This window comes from Cervus elaphus, chromosome X (assembly GCF_910594005.1).
Source record: "Cervus elaphus chromosome X, mCerEla1.1, whole genome shotgun sequence".
Lineage (NCBI taxonomy): Eukaryota > Metazoa > Chordata > Mammalia > Artiodactyla > Cervidae > Cervus > Cervus elaphus.
The window spans coordinates 62326719-62345529 of record NC_057848.1 but is presented as its reverse complement, the minus strand read 5'-3'; the positions used below and the strand labels follow the sequence as shown (position 1 = coordinate 62345529).

Below are 18811 nucleotides of genomic sequence, written 5' to 3'. Positions count from 1 at the left end.
GAACTTTGGTATGAGTTTTCACAAGGTGACTTCACTTGTTTAAACAGTAAACAGATCAGTACAGAGGACCTTATCAACAGCCCAGAAGCTCTCCTAATTCCTCCTTCTGGTCACTACTTCCTCTTTCCCAAAGTTACCATTACCCTGACTTCTAACAAGGAATCAGTTTCACCTGTTCATGAACTTTATCTAAGGAGAAGCTCCCATTATGTACTCTTCTGTGTTTCTCAATTAACATTTTGCCTGTGAGCTTCATCCATGTTGTTTTGTATAGCCATAGTTCATCTACATGCTGTGTAATACATTCTATTGTATGAATATTACTACCTCTGTTCACCTATTACTGTGGATGAATATTTGAGTTGAGTTTCCAGTTTTTGGCTATTATGTTTAATGCTGTAATGAACATTCTTGTACATATCTTTTGGTAACATATGTGTGCATACTTACTGGATCTTTACTCATGAGTGCAATGATTGGACCATATGTTCAGGCTTAGTAGATATTGCCAAATAGTTTTCTAAGATAATTATACAAATTTAGATTCTCACCATCAGCATATGAGAGTTCTAGTTGCTGGATATATGCATTGTTGATACCTTCTCCCACTCTGTGACTTACCTTTTCACCCTAAACAGTATATTTTGCTAAATACAAGTGCCTACTGTTAATATAGGAGAAGGAAATGGCAACCCACTCCAGTATTCTTGCCTGGAGAATCCTGTGGACAGAGGAGCCTGGTAGGCTGCTGTCCATAGGGTCGCACAGAGTCGGACAGGACTGAAGTGACTTAGCATGCATGCATGCACTGTCAATATAATCCAGTTTTTCAAAGCAAACTTGAAACTGGCCCTGGTGGGTATGTATCAACACAGGAGAATGAAATAAGGTCCTTTAATGCCTAAATGCCAAAAACACTATGTGTTGACAATAATAAGCAGTCTAGGGCCCATATTTTCTTTATTCTCCTATACAATCTCCCTTATTCATATATCTTTCTTTGTCTCTTGTAATGCTTTTGGTCAGGATTCTATTTTATCTGATATTAAGATGGCTTTGCCAGTTTCTTTGTGTTAGCATTTACCTGGCAAATGTTTTTATATCCCTTTATTTTATCCTCCTGGTATAGTTTTATTTCAGGTATCTCTTTGATCAGGAGTATATAATTAGATTTTTAACTCCAGACTGAAAATTGTCATTAACTCCAATTCACATTAATTGTGATACCTGATATATTTGGCTTGTTCCTGTCATCTTATTCTGTATTTTCAAATTCCTGTGCTTTCCTTTTGTTTCTACGATGCCATCTCAATAACAGGAAGTAGCAGAGTTCAGGGCTTGCTAGCTGAGACCTCCTGAGTTAAGAGAAATAGGCTCTGCCCCTGGACCGATTTCTGTCTCTAGAGCAGCGCAGGAACACAGTGAATGGGAGGCACCTTCCCGTTACCTATAGGCTTAGCAGCAGTAGAGCTTTCAAGAGAAGTGCTCGTTTGTCAGTGCAGTTAGAATATGCGTGACTGTGTTAGCCACCTGTTGTGGGCCACCTTAGTCGCCCCCAGCCTCACCTGCATCTATCCCAGCCCCGTTGATGATTAGCTCTGCATGGACTTCCCTTGGTTTCATCCAGGTGCCTCCTTGAATGGCTTGGCTCAGCTCTGTACTGTGGGCCTCTGGTCTCTTTGCTTGACGCTCCTGGGTTGATGCTGAGGCCCGGGATGCCACGTGGCTTCTCGGGGCCCCAGTGTGTACAACGTGGTGATGCCGGGGAGTTAATGCCACACAGGCTGAACTGTTGACCATCGAGAGATGTTTGCTGGTGGACAGATTGTTTTACCTCTTCTCCCCTCTGAGACTGACTCTCCTGAGGCCAGCTCATGTGGCTTCTTGGAAAACAGTCCCCAGAGATCAAGCATTCAGTTGCAGGTGAGAAGAGATGACTCCTACTCTTGGCTCTCCTTTCCTCACATCTCAGTCCCTCATCCCTTACTCTTTCCCCCCTAGAATTGTACACCTTAACACATAAGCTCATGTCACAGACTCTTTTTTTTTTTCCTTTAGATTTCAGGCTAACAGAATGACTGTATGGTCTGGGAGTATATTATGGATATGTGAGTGACAGATCTAAATTTTTGAATTCCATTTTACGTAGTTAGCATAGACTAGAGTAATGATTCTTACACTTTTCACTTTCATGCACTGGAGAAGGAAATGGCAACCCACTCCAGTATTCTTGCCTGGAGAATCCCAGGGATTGGAGCCTGGTGGGCTGCCATCTATGGGGTCGCACAGAGTCAGGCATGACTGACATGACTTAACAGCAACAGAGTGATGATTAGTTCATGTTCCTTACTGATCTTCAGGAAACGAGGGAAGGCAAATCAACTGTTACCAGGTAGACAAAGGAACCAGCCTAAGCTTTACCCTTTGCTGCCAATAATCCACTCAGTGCAGGAACCAAAAAGATGGCGCTTGGTCCTGTTTATTTATTTATTTATTAAAGACCTTTCTCCTTACTAACGGTAATTACATCACTGGCTCTTCTCATGTTACTAGCAATCATTGTGTTGCTACAAAGCAATACTAGAGTGTGCAGCCAAATCAAATACCCCCTGTAGGGAATGTTCAGTCAATATGAGAATGTGCGGAGTTCACAGAGGTGGGTGGCAGGTGCTGACCAGTTTGGACCTGGCCAGGCACAACAGGAATGGGTAAAGTTGAGGTGCTTTGCCTGATTCTGCATCCTTGGCTAAGTAACTAGTCCGCTCCATCCTTTTCCCCATTTATCACTGCTCTTTGTGGTCCAGTATGTTGCTGCTGCTGTTGTCTTAGGGCTTGCTTTGTGCACACAATGGGAAATATTGCTGTCTGACCAGCAGTCTTTTGACCTCAAGTAAAGATCTTAAGAGTCTGGAGAGAAAATAACAGCACAAGGAGTTCCAGTGGAGAGGTCTGTAGTCCTGCATCTCGGGGACAGTCACTGTGGGACTCAGTCATCAGTTGTTTCTGGAGCACTTGGACATTAGGCCCGTGTTGGGTGTAGATTCTCCCTGGTCCTTTGGTTGGTTGGTTTAGTCGCTCAGTCGTGTCTGACTCTTGCGACCCCCAGGGACTGTAGCTTGCCAGGCTCCTCTGTCCATGGGATTCCCCAGGCAAGAATGCTGGAGTGGGTTGCCATTTCCTTCTCCAGGACATCTTCCCAACCCAGGGATTGAATCCAGGTCTCCTACATTGCAGGCAGATTCTTTACCATTTGAGCCACCAGGGAAGCCCCTAGAATATCTGTGGATGGACATCTCACAGTGTCTGTTCTTCTCCCTCTATGTTAGCACAAACACCTCTAACTCCCCTCCTGCCTACTATATAAGTTAGCGTGTTCTGCTTCATTTTACTCTGCCTTCATCTGCCCCAATATATTCACAGATGAGAGAACCAAAATTGGGATGAAAGATATTCTCTTTAACAAGTTTATCAACTAAACTCAAGGTATTTTCTTTTTTTTTTCTACTCCACAGAAATACACAGTATATTAGTAGTGTCTGTGATTTACCAAAAAAAAAAAAAAAAAGTGTTTCTGTGCTTGTTTTTCTTTCCATCTCTCTTACTGTGGGGAAATGCCTCTTGTACTCTTTAGAAGGGACAGGAATGGACAGGAAAAGGACTCAGATGGGATGTGTAGCTGGGGACACTCAGTGGTCTTTATTCCAGCCAAAGGGACACAGTAGCCAGTTAATTGTTCTAACTAGAAAGCATTCCCTGAATGTTTGCACCTCTCTTCCCTGGAGAGGAGCCTGATGAACAAGAGAAGAGGAAAAAGAACAAGGTCTTAACAATGGAAATCTCCTTCCCTTTCAGACACTGGGTGAGGCCAGGGACTTGGGCACAGATACTCCAAGAACTGTGCTTTTTTCCTAGTGGCTTTTGAGATCAGTCCTTAGTTCAGTTTGAAGCAACAGCTTAAATGGGAGTTTGTATATGCTTTTGCATTCCTCTAGTGTCAGAGGTAGAGTTTTTTGAGAGAATTCCCACTTTGTTTCTAAACTAAGCAAGCTGGGAGGATTTTTCTAAACCTTGATCAACTGGGCTCAAGACACCCTAGAAGCTAGGGTTGGTGGTGGCTGCAGTGTCTCCATGGAGCCGTGACCAAACCAAAATGTGGTGAACCTGGGGGGCCTGAAAAGGTGCCCATTGTAGACTTAGCACTTTTGCTGTATGGACCATAGCCTTATGCACACAGCAAAACCTATCATAGCAGTTTTGTGCTTTTATAACTACATTCCTCAGGGCTCTCTGCCTCTTTTAAAGTGTCTTTATATTTAAAGACATTTTGTTGTTCAGTCCCTAAGTCATGTCTGACTTTTTGCGACCTCATGGACAGCAGCATGCCAGGCTTCCCTGTCTTTCACTGTCTCCTGGAGTTTGCTCACATGTCCATCGAGTTGGTGATGCCATCCAACCATCTCATCCTCTGTCACCCCCTTTTCCTTCTGCCTTCAACCATTCCCAGCATCAGGGTCTTTTCCAATGAGTTGGCTCTTTGCATCAGGTGGTCAAAGTATTGGCGTTTCAACATCAGTCCTTCCAATGAATATTCAGGATTGATTTCCTTTAGGATTGACTGGTTTGATCTCCTTGCTGTCCAAGGAACTCTCAAGAATCTTCTCCAGCATCACAGTTTGAAAACATCAGTTCTTTGATGCTCAGCCTTCTTTATGGTCCAACTCACATTTAGGAGTATTTAACATTAAACACTATTTTCAGTTATACTTTGCTATGACATGCCCTTCATTCTTAATGGAGATCAATTGAGTCTTTCATTCCATCAGCTCTGATAATTATATTGTTTAAGGTGATAGTCAATCAGTTTCCATGAGTTTCCAAGCAGCAGGATCAGATTTATCTAGGTCCATCTGAATTTGAAGTTGTAACCTTTCAGATGCTAGTAGCACTTCGGAGATGTTGAACCGTTGAACATGCCTATAGGAAAGGAAACCCAGGCATCGGAGTGTCCCCACACTGTGAAGCCTGAGGGAGTGGGAGTCCAAGCTCAGGGTACCAGTTCACCCACCTGCATCTCCTTTTTTTCTTTCTTTTTAAATGTTTTTGTCCTGCTACCTTTTCTTTTCCCTGTCTTCTATTCCTTTTAATCTTTTGGATCTCAAAGGATGATCAATGGATTTCTCTTTAGCACTGAAAGGATTTCTGCACAGTATTAGAGACGACTTTCCCCTCCTCTGTAGGACAAGTGCAGCCGCTGCATTTCATTTTGTTTTCATGCCCTTTTCATCTGTGTCAGGTGGATTGCCATAACGCCTAAATAGAGTCCTGCTAATTTTCTACTCTTTGCCCTTTGTCATGTAGCCTGTGGTGTTGAATTCTTGCCCTAGGACTGCACCTCTATTCTTCTGGAGTTACAGAGTAGAAAGAGAATCTGTCATTAACACTGTATGCTTTTCACAATCACAGTACCAGTAATCTTGCATCCAGAGGTAATAAACAAATAGGTAAAGGACTTTGGGTTTTACTGTTCCAACTGCCAAAATCTCAGAAAAAAAGAAGCCTAGGCTATGCAAAGAAAAGATACACAATGACCCTAGATTTTCTGTGTAACTCCAGTTTATCGATTTAGTCAAATTCAGAAATGAATTCTGAATTTTGTCAACAAATTTCACATGTGAAGTGGTTCATATGGGTGGAGAAGAACCTATTATAAGGTTCTTATAATAGGCCTTCCCTACCCCAATTCTATACTTAGTTGACTTCCACTTCTTTGTTGATATTTTAGTCATGAGTTCAAACAGTTTTATGGGTCAGTTTTCTTTGTGTTTTGTGGATAGCAGTTAGAAGCATGGGTTTTGGTCAGATAAATTGGAATTCAGGTCCTGGCTGAACCATTTACTGCTTCTGTGATTTTGAAATGTTTGAGCTGCACTTTCCTCATCTGTGTAGAATGGGGAGAATAATGGTTGTATTGAGGATGAATAAGATAGTAGAACACCATTACCAGTTCTGTGCATGCATGCGTGCTAGGTCACTTCAGTTGTGTGTCCAACTTTTTGTGACCCTACAGACTGTGGCCCACCAGGCTCCTCTGCTCATGGGATTCTCCAGGCAAGAATACTGGAGTGGATTGCCATTTCCTTCTCCAGGGGATCTTCCCAACCACAGGACTAAATCTGGGTTTCTTACATCTCCTACATTGGCAGGCATGTTGTTTACCAGTAGTGCCACCTGGGAACCTACCACTTCCTACTAGTTACCAGATACTACTGTTGCTCTTCATATGGTTTCTTGAACTCATCCTGGAAACTATGACCACAGATAAAATGAATTGATCATCTTTACAAGCTTTAAAAGTATGTTTTATACAATGGAATATTATTCAACCTTCAAAAATAAGGAAATTCTGTCATATGCAACAAAGTGGATGAGCCTGGAAGACATTATGGTAGATGAAACAAGGCAGTCACAGAAGGACAAATACCACATGATTCCACTTATATGATGTGTCTAAAAATAGTCCAACACATAGAAGCAGAGAATACAATGGTGTTTGCCAGGAGCTGGAGGGAGGAGCAAGTGAGGAGTTGCTGTTCTCCCGGTTTCAGTTATGCAAGAGGAATACAGTCTAGACATCTGCTATACAAAGTTAGCAATACGGTATCATATACTTCAAAATTTGTTGAGTGTAGATCTCATGTAAAGGGTTCTTTACCATAATTTAAGAGAAAATTATGGTACATACATATTGCATTTTCCAGTTGCATCTGGTTTCAAAGGGAAATTTGGAAACACCAGTAATCCAAAGATAGTTACTTACCTAATTCACAGTTCTTTCCTTCATATCCAGCTTGACACCAACATTCATAGGAATTAATGTCATCCTTGCACATGCCGCCATTTAAACATGGATTGGACTCACACTGATCTCCATCTTCGAGGTAGATTAAGAAGATGAATTAACAGATGCGTTGATTAGAATGCCCAGTCCTTCCTGCACAGACTCGTGGAGAGGGGAGCCTAATTTTAGGGTCAGAGCAGGACTTCTGACCTGGAGATCAGCTGCTTATGGGATGCTTCTGTTTTCCTAAGTTTCTAAAAATTCTAATAAAGGTTTTTAGGCTAACATTGTTCTAGGAAATGGCCCTAAGGAAGGCATGTGGATTGTTTATGCAACTGAAGGGAGGAAGATGAGGGAGAAGAAAGTCTGAGTGTAGAGATGTACTCAGCAGAAGGTGAGAGGAATTTTCAGTCCTTCCTTATAGAATGATGATGGAGTTAATTCTAAATCGAACCACGTTGCTTCAGCAATCATCTATGTGTCGTACTCGGCTTGCTCTGTTGCATGTCTTGTAGAGCAAATTGAGCTAGGTAACAGCAAGTCCACTCAGGGAACTGGCAGCCTTGGCATGGCACACATACATCTACTTCCTCATCTCATCATTTCACTGTTAAGTAGCCAGTGATGGTTCCAAATAGCCCAAAAGATGCTCGACTCCTGAAGGATATTCTACTGTCTATGATTAGGTCCCGAATGGTTTGGTAAAGAGACAAACAGCTTTCAATACAAAGAATTAAAGAAGAAAAGCTTCTGAAAATGTGCTATGTTTTTATATAGATTGGCTATGTTTCCTTCCTATCTTTCCTGAAGTTTCTACATTCACAGCATTCTGGAGAGCCTTTGAAGACACTGGTCATCAGAAAACAGGAGCAAGGAATAGGTAAGAGGGGAAGGGTCAGAATGAGAAGGCAACCCTTCAGCCAGATTTCTCAGAGCTCTGCCTCAACTCATAACTCTAAGGCAGCTTCAGGAGAAAGGGGTGAAGAGAACCAGGAGGGAGGCTGGTGCGTCCTCTGAGCAGAGGAAGAGCCCTGAAGAAAGCCAGGAGCAAGATCAGCAAGGCTTGATGTGTGAGTAACAAAAGAGTAAGCGGTAAAGATGACACAAAAATAAAGCAGTGAGTGAACAGGGGCAATTCAAGAGGGATTTCTGACGGTCAGTCGTATTTTAGAGCCAAGATTCCTGACTGGAGCCCTGCCTGCTGGAGGACAGCAGTAGTGTGTCAATCTTGCTCGCTGTCAGGAGTGTGTATCCAGGTTCCACTGGCTGAGGGCTAATAACCCTCTCTCAGGAAGAGTCCCTCCCTGGAAAATCTGCTTGTTGTAAAAATTAGACCTTGTCCCCTCTGCCCCTTGATCCAATGTGCTTTTGCACAGATACTTCAATTTGTCCCAATTCTGTGAAAACAAAATACGTTATCTCTGGTTTATTATTATTGATGTTCAGGACTGGTCTAAAAAAACAAGCCACATTTGCACTTTATATTGCAGATGAACAGAGCTGAATTATTTAGGATGTTTCACTGAAAAGCTCTGGGCTTGCAGCCAGCTACACAGCAACTCATTTGCTGAGACATATCTTTAAAATGAGTGTCATTTTATCCTGCATTTAGTCCTCCTTTGGGTGCTTGTCTGTGTATACTTTGGGCTGAGGCATAGCCACAGACAATAGGGGTCAAAGACAGCAAGGGAGAAGACCTTGCCAAGTGAGAGCTTCCTGTTTAAGGCTACTCAGTGGTGGTTTAATGAATAACCATGTTGAGATCTGAAGGCCGGGAGGGGTCATAGAGAAAGCGGGGGTTGGGCAGTGGAGAATTTGGCTGCTCTTCTGGGCTCCACGACTCCCCAGCTGCGTGACCTTTGGCAAGTCGTTTAACCTCCCTAAACCTCAGTTTCTTCTGTAAAATGAAGTTCATAATGCTTTGCTCACAGGGATGGTGTGAGGATTAAAAGTGACAGCTGGTCTGTAAACTGTAAAGTGCTGGGCAGATGCTGGTTAATGTGGTTGGGCAGTTTTTCTTCTTCAGCCAAATTCTTCCCATGGTGAAATAATGGCAGAGGGTAGGGCAGGAATGAGGGGCCTGTGTCCCCGTTGTGTGAGAAGGCCCACACAGGGGAAACAGCAGAGGCTATTTGGGGTGCTTGGGAAGCTCAACTCCAAAGTGAAAAGAAGCATGGAATTGGGTTTTCTTTTTCTTTCTTCTTGTTTTTGTCTTGTTTTTAGTAGACAAAGCAGTATTGACAGTGTAAAAAATTAATAAGCAGAAACCTCAGTTAAATAGAATTGAGAGACCAGAAGGGACAGCGCTCATGCCCAATGATAGCAGAGCCCAACAGGAAGAAGACAGACTCCACCTCTTTCTTGGCAAGGAGTCAGCCAATGACAAGCCAGGGACTCTTTGTTTACTGTACCAGGTCGCACTAGTGGCAAAGAACCTGCTTGCCATTGCAGGACATGCGGGAGACGTGGGTTCAATCCCTGGGTCAGGAAGATCCTCTGGAGGAGGGCATGGCAACCCACCCCAGTATTCTTGCCTGAAGAATCCCACGGACAGAGGCGCCTGCAGGCTACAGTCCATGGAGTCGCAAAGAGTAGGACACGACTAAAGTGACTTAATATGCACGCCCTCCCCACTTCCTTTTCCCCTCTTCAAAAGAGTTCTCTGCCCTCTGTCCTGCAGGAACTTGCACATGGCTCCCAGTGGTTGAAGACCCTGAATTAGGATTCTCTGCTGATCCTGAATAAACCCATCTTTGCTGTAGTCTTTTTCTTTCAGGTCAACAGCAAAATCATGCCCTTGATGTTTTCCAGGTTTCTTTTTTATTATTATTATTATTTTTTTTTCCAGTGGGTTTTGTCATACATTGATATGAATCAGCCATGGATTTACATGTATTCCCAATCCCGATCCCCCCTCCCACCTCCCTCTCCACCCGATTCCTCTGGGTCTTCCCAGTGCACCAGGCCCGAGCACTTGTCTCATGCATCCCACCTGGGCTGGTGATCTGTTTCACCATAGATAGTATACATGCTGTTCTTTTGAAATATCCCACCCTCACCTTCTCCCACAAAGTTCAAAAGTCTGTTCTGTATTTCTGTGTCTCTTTTTCTGTTTTGCATATAGGGTTATCGTTATCACCTTTCTAAATTCCATATATATGTGTTAGTATGCTGTAATGTTCTTTATCTTTCTGGCTTACTTCACTCTGTATAATGGGCTCCAGCTTCATCCATCTCATTAGGACTGGTTCAAATGAATTCTTTTTGATGGCTGAGTAATATTCCATGGTGTATATGTACCACAGCTTCCTTATCCATTCATCTGCTGATGGGCATCTAGGTTGCTTCCATGTCCTGGCTATTATAAACAGTGCTGCGATGAACATTGGGGTGCACGTGTCTCTTTCAGATCTGGTTTCCTCAGTGTGTATGCCCAGAAGTGGGATTGCTGGGTCATATGGCAGTTCTATTTCCAGTTTTTTAAGAAATCTCCACACTGTTTTCCATAGTGGCTGTACTAGTTTGCATTCCCACCAACAGTGTAAGAGGGTTCCCTCTTCTCCACACCCTCTCCAGCATTTATTGCTTGTAGACTTTTGGATAGCAGCCATCCTGACTGGCGTGTAATGGTACCTCATTGTGGTTTCTTTACCCAAGTTACAGTAAACAACACAGCCTGTGGCCTAGAAGGCAGGGGCCCAGCTTCAAAATATGGTGTTACCATGGAATATTACTCAGCCGTTAAAAAGAATTCATTTGAATCAGTTCTAATGAGATGGATGAAACTGGAGCCCATTATACAGAGTGAAGTAAGCCAGAAAGATAAAGAACATTACAGCATACTAACACATATATATGGAATTTAGAAAGATGGTAACGATAACCCTATATGCAAAACAGAAAAAGAGACACAGATGTACAGAACAGACTTTTGAACTCTGTGGGAGAAGGCGAGGGTGGGATGTTTCGAGAGAACAGCATGTATATTATCTATAGTGAAACAGATCACCAGCCCAGGTGGGATGCATGAGACAAGTGCTCAGGCCTGGTGCACTGGGAAGACCCAGAGGAATCGGGTGGAGAGGGAGGTGGGAGGGGGGATTGGGATGGGGAATACATGTAACTCCATGGCTGATTCATATCAATGTATGACAAAACCCACTGCAATGTTGTGAAGTAATTAGCCTCCAACTAATAAAAATAAATGAAAAAAAAACACCTCAAAAAAAACACAAAAAACAAAATATGGTGTTAAAGAGGTACTGATGAACCCATATTCAATGATGAGAGGCCAATTGAGGAGGGGATGGGCAATAAAGGGGACAAGAGAGTTTTTAAAATGCAGCCAGGTATATATGGGGAGGAAAAGTAGAAATTGATTTGCTTTTGAAAAAGACAAGATTCAGAGTTTTAAATAGATTAGAAATAGAGAATGAAAAGACTTGTTTGGACTAACTGTAGTGGACTACCTCAGTAGAAAGTTGGCACAGTAGCATTCATTATTAAGAACAAAGGCAGATAAAGCAAATATAACAGAGTGGACCTCTTCTTCTCTCATGATTTAAAAACAAAGTGGAAAAATAATTAGTCACAAGAATATGAATAAGCCCATTAGTGTTCACCGAATGGAATCTGGGAAAATAGAACTGATGGAATTCAGTGAATTGGCTGTCCAAGTTAGTTTCTGTCCATGCACATGGTCTTAAGTAAGTCAAGCTGGGAAACTTAACACTGCCTCAAAATCCTGCTGCTAGATTTTAAATTAGTGTTAAAACTTAGTTGTCATTAAAGTTGTGACTTTTCCTCCTTTTTCAGTTCATTCAACAAGTATTTTCTCAGTGCTTCTGTACCAGATACTGTTTGAGGTACTAGGACTGCATCAATAAACAAAACAGTTGAATACACCTGCCAACATGAAGCTTGCATGCTAGCAAGGTGGGAAAAATTAATAGTATAAGTAAGACTATTATATGATACCTCAGATGGTGAAAAGTGCTATGAAAAATAATAGAGCAGGATACAGTGTCTAAAGTGATGGGGTTGTGGGGGGAGGCAGGTTCACATATTAATAGACGATCAAGGCAGACATCATTGAGAAAGTGATATTTGGGTAAAAACCTGAGAGGACGTGAGGGAGTGAGCCTACAGGAACCTGGCCGAAGAATCTTCAACATGCAAGGAACAGTCAGATCTAAGACTCTAAAGTAGAAGCAGTTGTAGCACGTGCAAGGAATAGCTGCAGGGCCAGGATGGCTGGCACCCCGAGTGTGAGGGGGAGAGTAGGAGGAGTGGAGGTCACAGGGCGGGGCAATCAGGAGGGCCTTGCAGGCCACCAGAAGGAGGACGGCTTTTAAGCAGTAAACATTTAAGTCAATCAGCATTTTCTGATTCTCTACAGAGGATTGTAAACTTTCATTTGGTCCCAGATACAATTCTCTGTGGTTTCTTCCTTCGGGATTCCTGAGGTGGAACCATGTTCCTTTTGAAGCCCTAGGGAGGAGTAAGGTTTTCTGCCAGCAGATATCTCCATTATCTCAGATAGTTACCATTCAGTGTTGGGTAAAAACAAGTTAACTTGTTTTTCTGAGCCCTTTTGACACAGAGGAAAGCAATATGTAAATCTCGAATGTTTCATATACCCGGAAGAGGATAAAATGAATTGCTTACCAACATATTGCTTCCAAAATTCAGTCTATAAAAAAAAGAAAAAAAAAGAGGACAAGTTAATGGTACTATTTACAGTGTTTTTTATTCCTTCTCTGTTATAGTATTTATAATATATATACGTGTATAGATTTTTTAAATTCCAAAGGGAAATACGGTTTTTTCCCTATTTTTCAAAAAGGTTTTTCTATTCTTTGTTCTGCATCTGAAGGGTGTTATGTGGAGATACTCACAGTTTTCTCAGTGTTTTCGAAAACTTCTCGTGCTTCTTCAAAACTGCATTTTTCTTCTCTACATTCTCTCTCAAGGTTCCCTGGAATAAACTCTTCCAGTTTACCTGAATTGTACCTCTTTGGCCGATGGAGAATTTTGGTGGCATTTTCACGGTCAAGAAAAACTGAAATTTAAAAGAACTCTTTAGCTTTAGAGGAAAGAAAATATCATGAAAATGAAATACATCTCTTAAGAAAGGCTTTGTTTTTTAATCCAAGTAATCCCAAAGCCAATTTATCTTTGGGGCATGGAGCCAAAATCTATGATGTTCTCATGGTACTGTATACATATGGAGATTTAGGAATTAAAATCCAGTTTTACTTTTAGTCAAGAGAGCTCCAGTAATAAAAGGTCAGATTTTCAACCGTATTTGAATTTACTCTGGATGAAAAAGAAAGTTCTCAAGTAAGCAGTTAACTTCACACTTTGTCATCATTTGAAAATAGCTAATTGCAGATCCTTGCAAGGTGATCCATCACCCTGGCCGGGCTGTGTTTACAGGATGCAGTTGCCCAGATGACTCGGCAGCACATTTCCCTTGGAAGAGCAGAGGCCTAAAGGCAACCCTGGTGTCTCACTAGATATTAAAGAGAAACCCCTGCATTCATGTTTTTTATTTTTTAAAACTTCAGACTCACAGCCCCTTAAGTTGGAATGTGTTCTAGGAGTTCCAGTGACATATGTCATTCTCTGGGATTCAGGATGTGATTTATTTTAGCTTTGACTGCCTAGCCTGTAGGAACACTCCTGAACACTGGAGGATTAAGGTCTCTAACCTAATTCTCCACCCCTCCCCCACCCCACCCCTCTCCAATCTCAGTCTCTTCTTTCTGTTTCACTCTCTGTCTCTGTGCATGTGTCTCTCTCTAGATAGAGAGATATAGATATAGTATCTATATTTATAATTAATGACAGGAACTCAAGAAGCTGCCTAGAGTTATTCCTTTCCTTAGGAGAACATCTGATAGCATCTCAACAGGACGAGGTGTTTATAACATGAACTTTCCAGGGCATTTGGGGACTGTTTTCTTGTTAGTGCCAACGAGGGAAAAAAGGAAAGGAGAAGAAACAACTAAAGTCCTTTATTTCCATTGCAGCTGTTCGCTTTGTGGAGCCTTCTAGTCCCTTGACAGTCTCTCCCTTTTCTCTCACTCCTCCAGTCCCCTTGGGCTTTACTTTCCCCCTGAATTTAGCTTAGACTTTTTCTCTTCAACTCTTCCTTGTCAACTTTCTCTATTCCCTTCACTGCTTCTTCAGTGCTTAATGCCCCACAATCCCAACTGCTACATCAGACAGCCAGGTGCCCTGGGAGAAAGTCACAAGCTGCCAATGGGTGCCATGGCATGCTGATGCCTCCCAGCCTCCACCATGCCCTCCTCTCTGCTTGCTAGTTCCTGTGCTTGGCCCTGGGCACTCCTACAAGTAGCATCTGTGTCTGTATCCATTTACAGTGCAATCTAGTAGAAAAATAGGGGTTTGGAGGCAGAGCAGACACACCTGGATTTGAATCACATGTCTTACCAGTTATTGGCTATGAGACCTCAGGCAAGTCACATAATCTTTGCAGCTTAACTTTGTCAAGTGTAAACAGTAGTATCATCAGACTGTCTGCCTCCCAGCATTGCTGACAGGATCAGTGAGATCCTGTGCAGGCTGGTGTGTGCTGGTTATCTCTCTTCCTTTCTACTCCTGTGTCTGGTCTGCCTTCCTCCTTTTCTCAATTTCCTTTTTACTTAATGCACTTTTCTGTGGCTCTTTCTCTTCTTTACCCCATCTGTATAATTAAATGACTCCTGTCAGGATCAGCAGTGACTTCCTAAAGGGTAATTTTGAACTTCTCTATTTGCTGCCTGCTCTGAAACACTCCTAATTGTTGATCTCTCCCTTCTCAGGGTGTTCTTTCCATGAAATCACTCTCTCCTGGTTCTCCTCTTTGCGCTGACTCTTGCTTTTTTAAATTAATTAATTTTAATGAGAAGCTAATTATTTTACAATACTGTGGTGGTTTTTGCCCTACATTGACATGAATCAGCCACGGGTGCACATATGTCCCCCCATCCTGAACCCTCCCCCCACCTCCCTCCCCACCCCATCCCTCTGGGTTGTCCCAGAGCACCAGCTTTGACTGCCCTGCTTCATGAATCCAACTTGCACTGGTCATCTATTTTACATGTGGTAATGTACATGTTTCAATGCTATTCTCTCATATCATTCCACCCTTGCCTTTTCCCACATAGTCCAAAAGTCTGTTCTTTACATCTGTGTCTCCTTTGCTGTCCTGCATGTAGGATCGTCATTACAGTCTTTCTAAATCCCATATATATGCATTAATATACAGTATTTGTCTTTCTCTTTCTGACTTTCTTCACTTTGTATAATAGGCTACAGGTTCATTCACCTCATTAGAACTCACTCAAATGCATTCCATTTTATAACTGAGTAATATACCATTGTGTATATGAACCACAACTTCCTAATCCATTCATCTGGTGATGGATATCTAGGTTGGTTCCATGTTCTAACTATTGTAAATAGTGTTGTAATCAATATTGTGGTACATGTGCCTCTTTCAATTCTGGTTTCCTTGGGATGTGTGCCCAGCAGCAGGACTGCTGGGTCAGATAGCAGTTCTATTCCCAGTTTTTTACGGAATCTCTACACTGTTCTCCATAGTGGCTGTACCAGTTTGCATTCCCACCAACAGTGTAAGAGGGTTCCCTTTTCTCTACATGCTCTCCAGCACTTATTCTTTGTAAACTTTTTTATGGTGGTCATTATGACCAGTGTGAGATGATACCTCACTGTGGTTTTGATTTGCATTTCTCTAATAATGAATGATGTTGAGCATCTTTTCTTATTTATTAGCCATCTGTATATCTTCTTTGGACAAATGTCTGTTTAGTTCTTTTGCCCACTTTTTGATTGGGTTGTTCTGGTATTGAATTTGATTGGGTTTTCTGGTATTGAGCTGCATGAGCTGCTTGTATACTTTGGAGATTAATTCTTTGTCAGTTGTTTCGTTTGCTATTATTTTCTCCCATTCTGAAGACTATCTTTTCACCTTGCTTATAATTTCTGTTGTTGTGCACTGACTCTTGTTATTCACCCACCACTTGCATCCATTCATTCCCCTTCTTCTGCCTGTCCCATGAGGTTCAGTGTTCTCCCAGGCTCCAGCCACCAGTTTCAGCCTTGTTCCTCTTCAATCCATACATCTTTCTCAGGGCCAGGACTGGGTGTGGTAAACAAGGCTCCTAGGACACAGAATCCAAGGAGGCACGCCTTCTCAGGGTGTGCAAGTATGTTTGTGCCCTTCGTGCCCTTCTTGCCTCACCCTAGTCCAGCCTGAAAGTGTTAGTCACTCAGTTGTGTCCGCTTCTTTGCGACCCTATGGACTGTAGCCCGCCAGACTCCTCTGTCCATGGGATTCTCCAGGCAAGAATACTGGAGTGGGTTACCATTCCCTTCTCCAGGGGATCGTCCTGACTCAGGGATCGAACCTCCGTCTCCTGCATTACAGGCAGATTCTTTACCATCTGAGGCCCCATCTGAGTCCTTTCCTGACTCAACACAATTTTCTGTGCACTTACTCCTGCCAGGCACTGCACTAGGTGCCACAAGATCCATTCTCACTCCCTGGATCCTTACACACACACGTGGTTGTAACTGTCATATATGTGACAGTGAGTTCCAAATATCTACCTCAAGTCAGATAGATCTTTGGAATTCCAGATCATCTTTCCAACTCTGTAACTGTACATCACCATGTGACTGGTAAGACCTGATGTTTCCTATTTCTGTCATGCTGGATGGACAATGTGCTCAGTGTTTGCATCCATTATTTCATTCCCTCCTCACGGCAGTTCCATGAGATAGGTGCTGTCATCTCAGTTTTATAAATCAGAAAAACAGAGGTTCAGAGAGGTTAAGTGACTTGCCCCAAGTAACGCATTAAAGTGTCACTGTCAGAATTTAGTCATGGGCAGTCAGACTGCCCACAGTCCGTGCTCTTAGGCACTGGGCCATATCCTAGATGCTCAAGGACGTGTTCTTTCCACTTCCTCTAAACCCTTTCCCCTTCCATATCCAGATGGTTAAGTCATGTCATTTCTAGTCAGTACTTTGATAGTGTCACTTGAATTTCCTTCCCTCTTCTCGTGCCTTCCTTGGATGATTGCAGTGGCCTCAAGACTGGTCTCCCTGTGTCTGGCCGTTGATTTCTCACACAGTTCATGAGAATGTTGGCAGACCAAGCAGCCTAAGTCAGCCATCAGTGTTATTCATGTTTACACTTCTGATGACTCCAAATTGCATTCTTTTGTCGATACTCCTTAGTTTAGGGCCTTCCTTATATGATGCCCTGACCCTGCCTCACCTGTCATATTCAACATTGAAAGAATACTGAGTTCCTGAAAGACCTCACATTTGTTGTGAATCTGGATCTCTGCACATGAGTGCTCCTCTCTGTGTAGAATGCCCTCGATCAGGCATTTAAGAAGAATGAGCCTACTCATTTTTTAAGACCCACCTCAAAATATTGTCCCTCTGTCAGTGTCCCCCCATTAATATGTTCCTTTCTCTATGCCCCTTTAGTGCCTGGTATGCATCTTATCATGTTGTATTGAAATCTCTCACCTGGCCTCAGGGTACTTTAGATTAGAGAGGGAATCTGATTTATCCCCAAGCCCCTCGTACCTTGTGATGGTACCTGGCACCATAGTAGCCACTGTGTTATGGACTGAAGCTGTCTTTCATTTTATTTCATTCATTCATTCTGAATGAAAGACAGCTTGGGTCCATACACTTTACAAAACTGAATTGGTTGCACGGAATAGTTTTGATTGCAAAATTCTAAATTGATGCAGCAATACCTAAGGGCAACAGCCATGAAAATGCAACATCTCCATGAAAATCATTCATAGAACCTGCTTTTAGAAGCCAGTGACAGTTTAACAGCAGAGGAGAGCACTGCACCAACACTCTTCATCCTTAGGGAAAGCCCCCTGGTGCTCTGCTCAGGGACCTAATATCTCTGACTATGAGGACTGCACTGCCTTTCTCCTCACCATTGTCAGAGGGTCATATATTTAACCCTTCTTCAAGCTTACCTCTTGTTTTCATTATTTACCAAGTTTCTGAAATCCTAGTCCTCCTTTTTTTTACTCTGAATCTGCCCTTTTTTCCCTACATCTGAGGTCTTCAAGCGGGCAGCAGCCTCTTAAAACCTCCATCATCTCACCACTTATCTCGAAGAAAGAGTTTGGATCCTTTGTCCTCCTAGATCTCACACTGATGAGATGTGTGTAAAGACAGCTTTATGTTCTACTTTGTGAATGTTCCAGCTAAATTTCTTTATTGCTTGATGCTGCCCAGTTTGCTAGTTTAATTTAACCTCTGCGTTCATGTGTCGTTATTTCTGCATTTCAGTGTGACATCATGTCTGGAGTGGAAACCACAGGGCCAGTCTGCTTTCTGGGGATGCTTGGGGTTGGCACCCCTGATCTTGGCACTGTCAACTACTAGATTTTATTATAATAGGTTGACAAGTAAATGTGATAAATGCTTCCTGTGAGAACTAGCTGTTTGTCTCAATGGGGTAGTTTCTTTGTGTGCCTGCCTTTGGGGAATTAATAAAATCACTGAAGTTGTGGAAAAAAACCAAGTGATATAAATTGCATTGACTAAGTTTGTACTCTTGATGTCAATTCTTGGATTTGCTTTGCTGTCCTAAGAGCTCAAGTGAGCACTGAATTTCCCCCTATGTCAACCCTGAGATGTTTGGAATCAGACAAAATAATTTCTTACTAACCCATGGAAAACTTTAGTGATAAGTAACAACTTATTACTAGAAAGTTTACTTGTATTCTAAGACTATCAATTGAAGGTGTATGATTTTATAGACTTTAAAAATTAGAGGTCTGACTCATTAAATATTTCTAAAATTTTGAATCACATTATGTCTTAAAATCAAACTTTTTGTGTAAGTAAAACCATTGTTTTTGCTCTGTTTCCCATTTTGATTTCAAAGTAATGAGT

General features: G+C 42.3%; 1 protein-coding gene across 1 annotated transcript in view; it reads right to left on the bottom strand.

The window, feature by feature from the left end:
- The window catches only part of F9 (coagulation factor IX), a 33588-nt gene that overhangs the window by 14258 nt on the left and 519 nt on the right, over window positions 1–18811 (bottom strand). Inside the window, exons 2-4 of the mRNA XM_043897671.1 lie at window positions 12736–12899; window positions 12506–12530; window positions 6818–6931 (exon numbers count right to left, since the gene is read on the bottom strand). Of these exons, the coding sequence (XP_043753606.1) occupies window positions 6818–6931; window positions 12506–12530; window positions 12736–12899 (303 nt within the window). The remainder of the gene's footprint in view (window positions 1–6817; window positions 6932–12505; window positions 12531–12735; window positions 12900–18811) is intronic.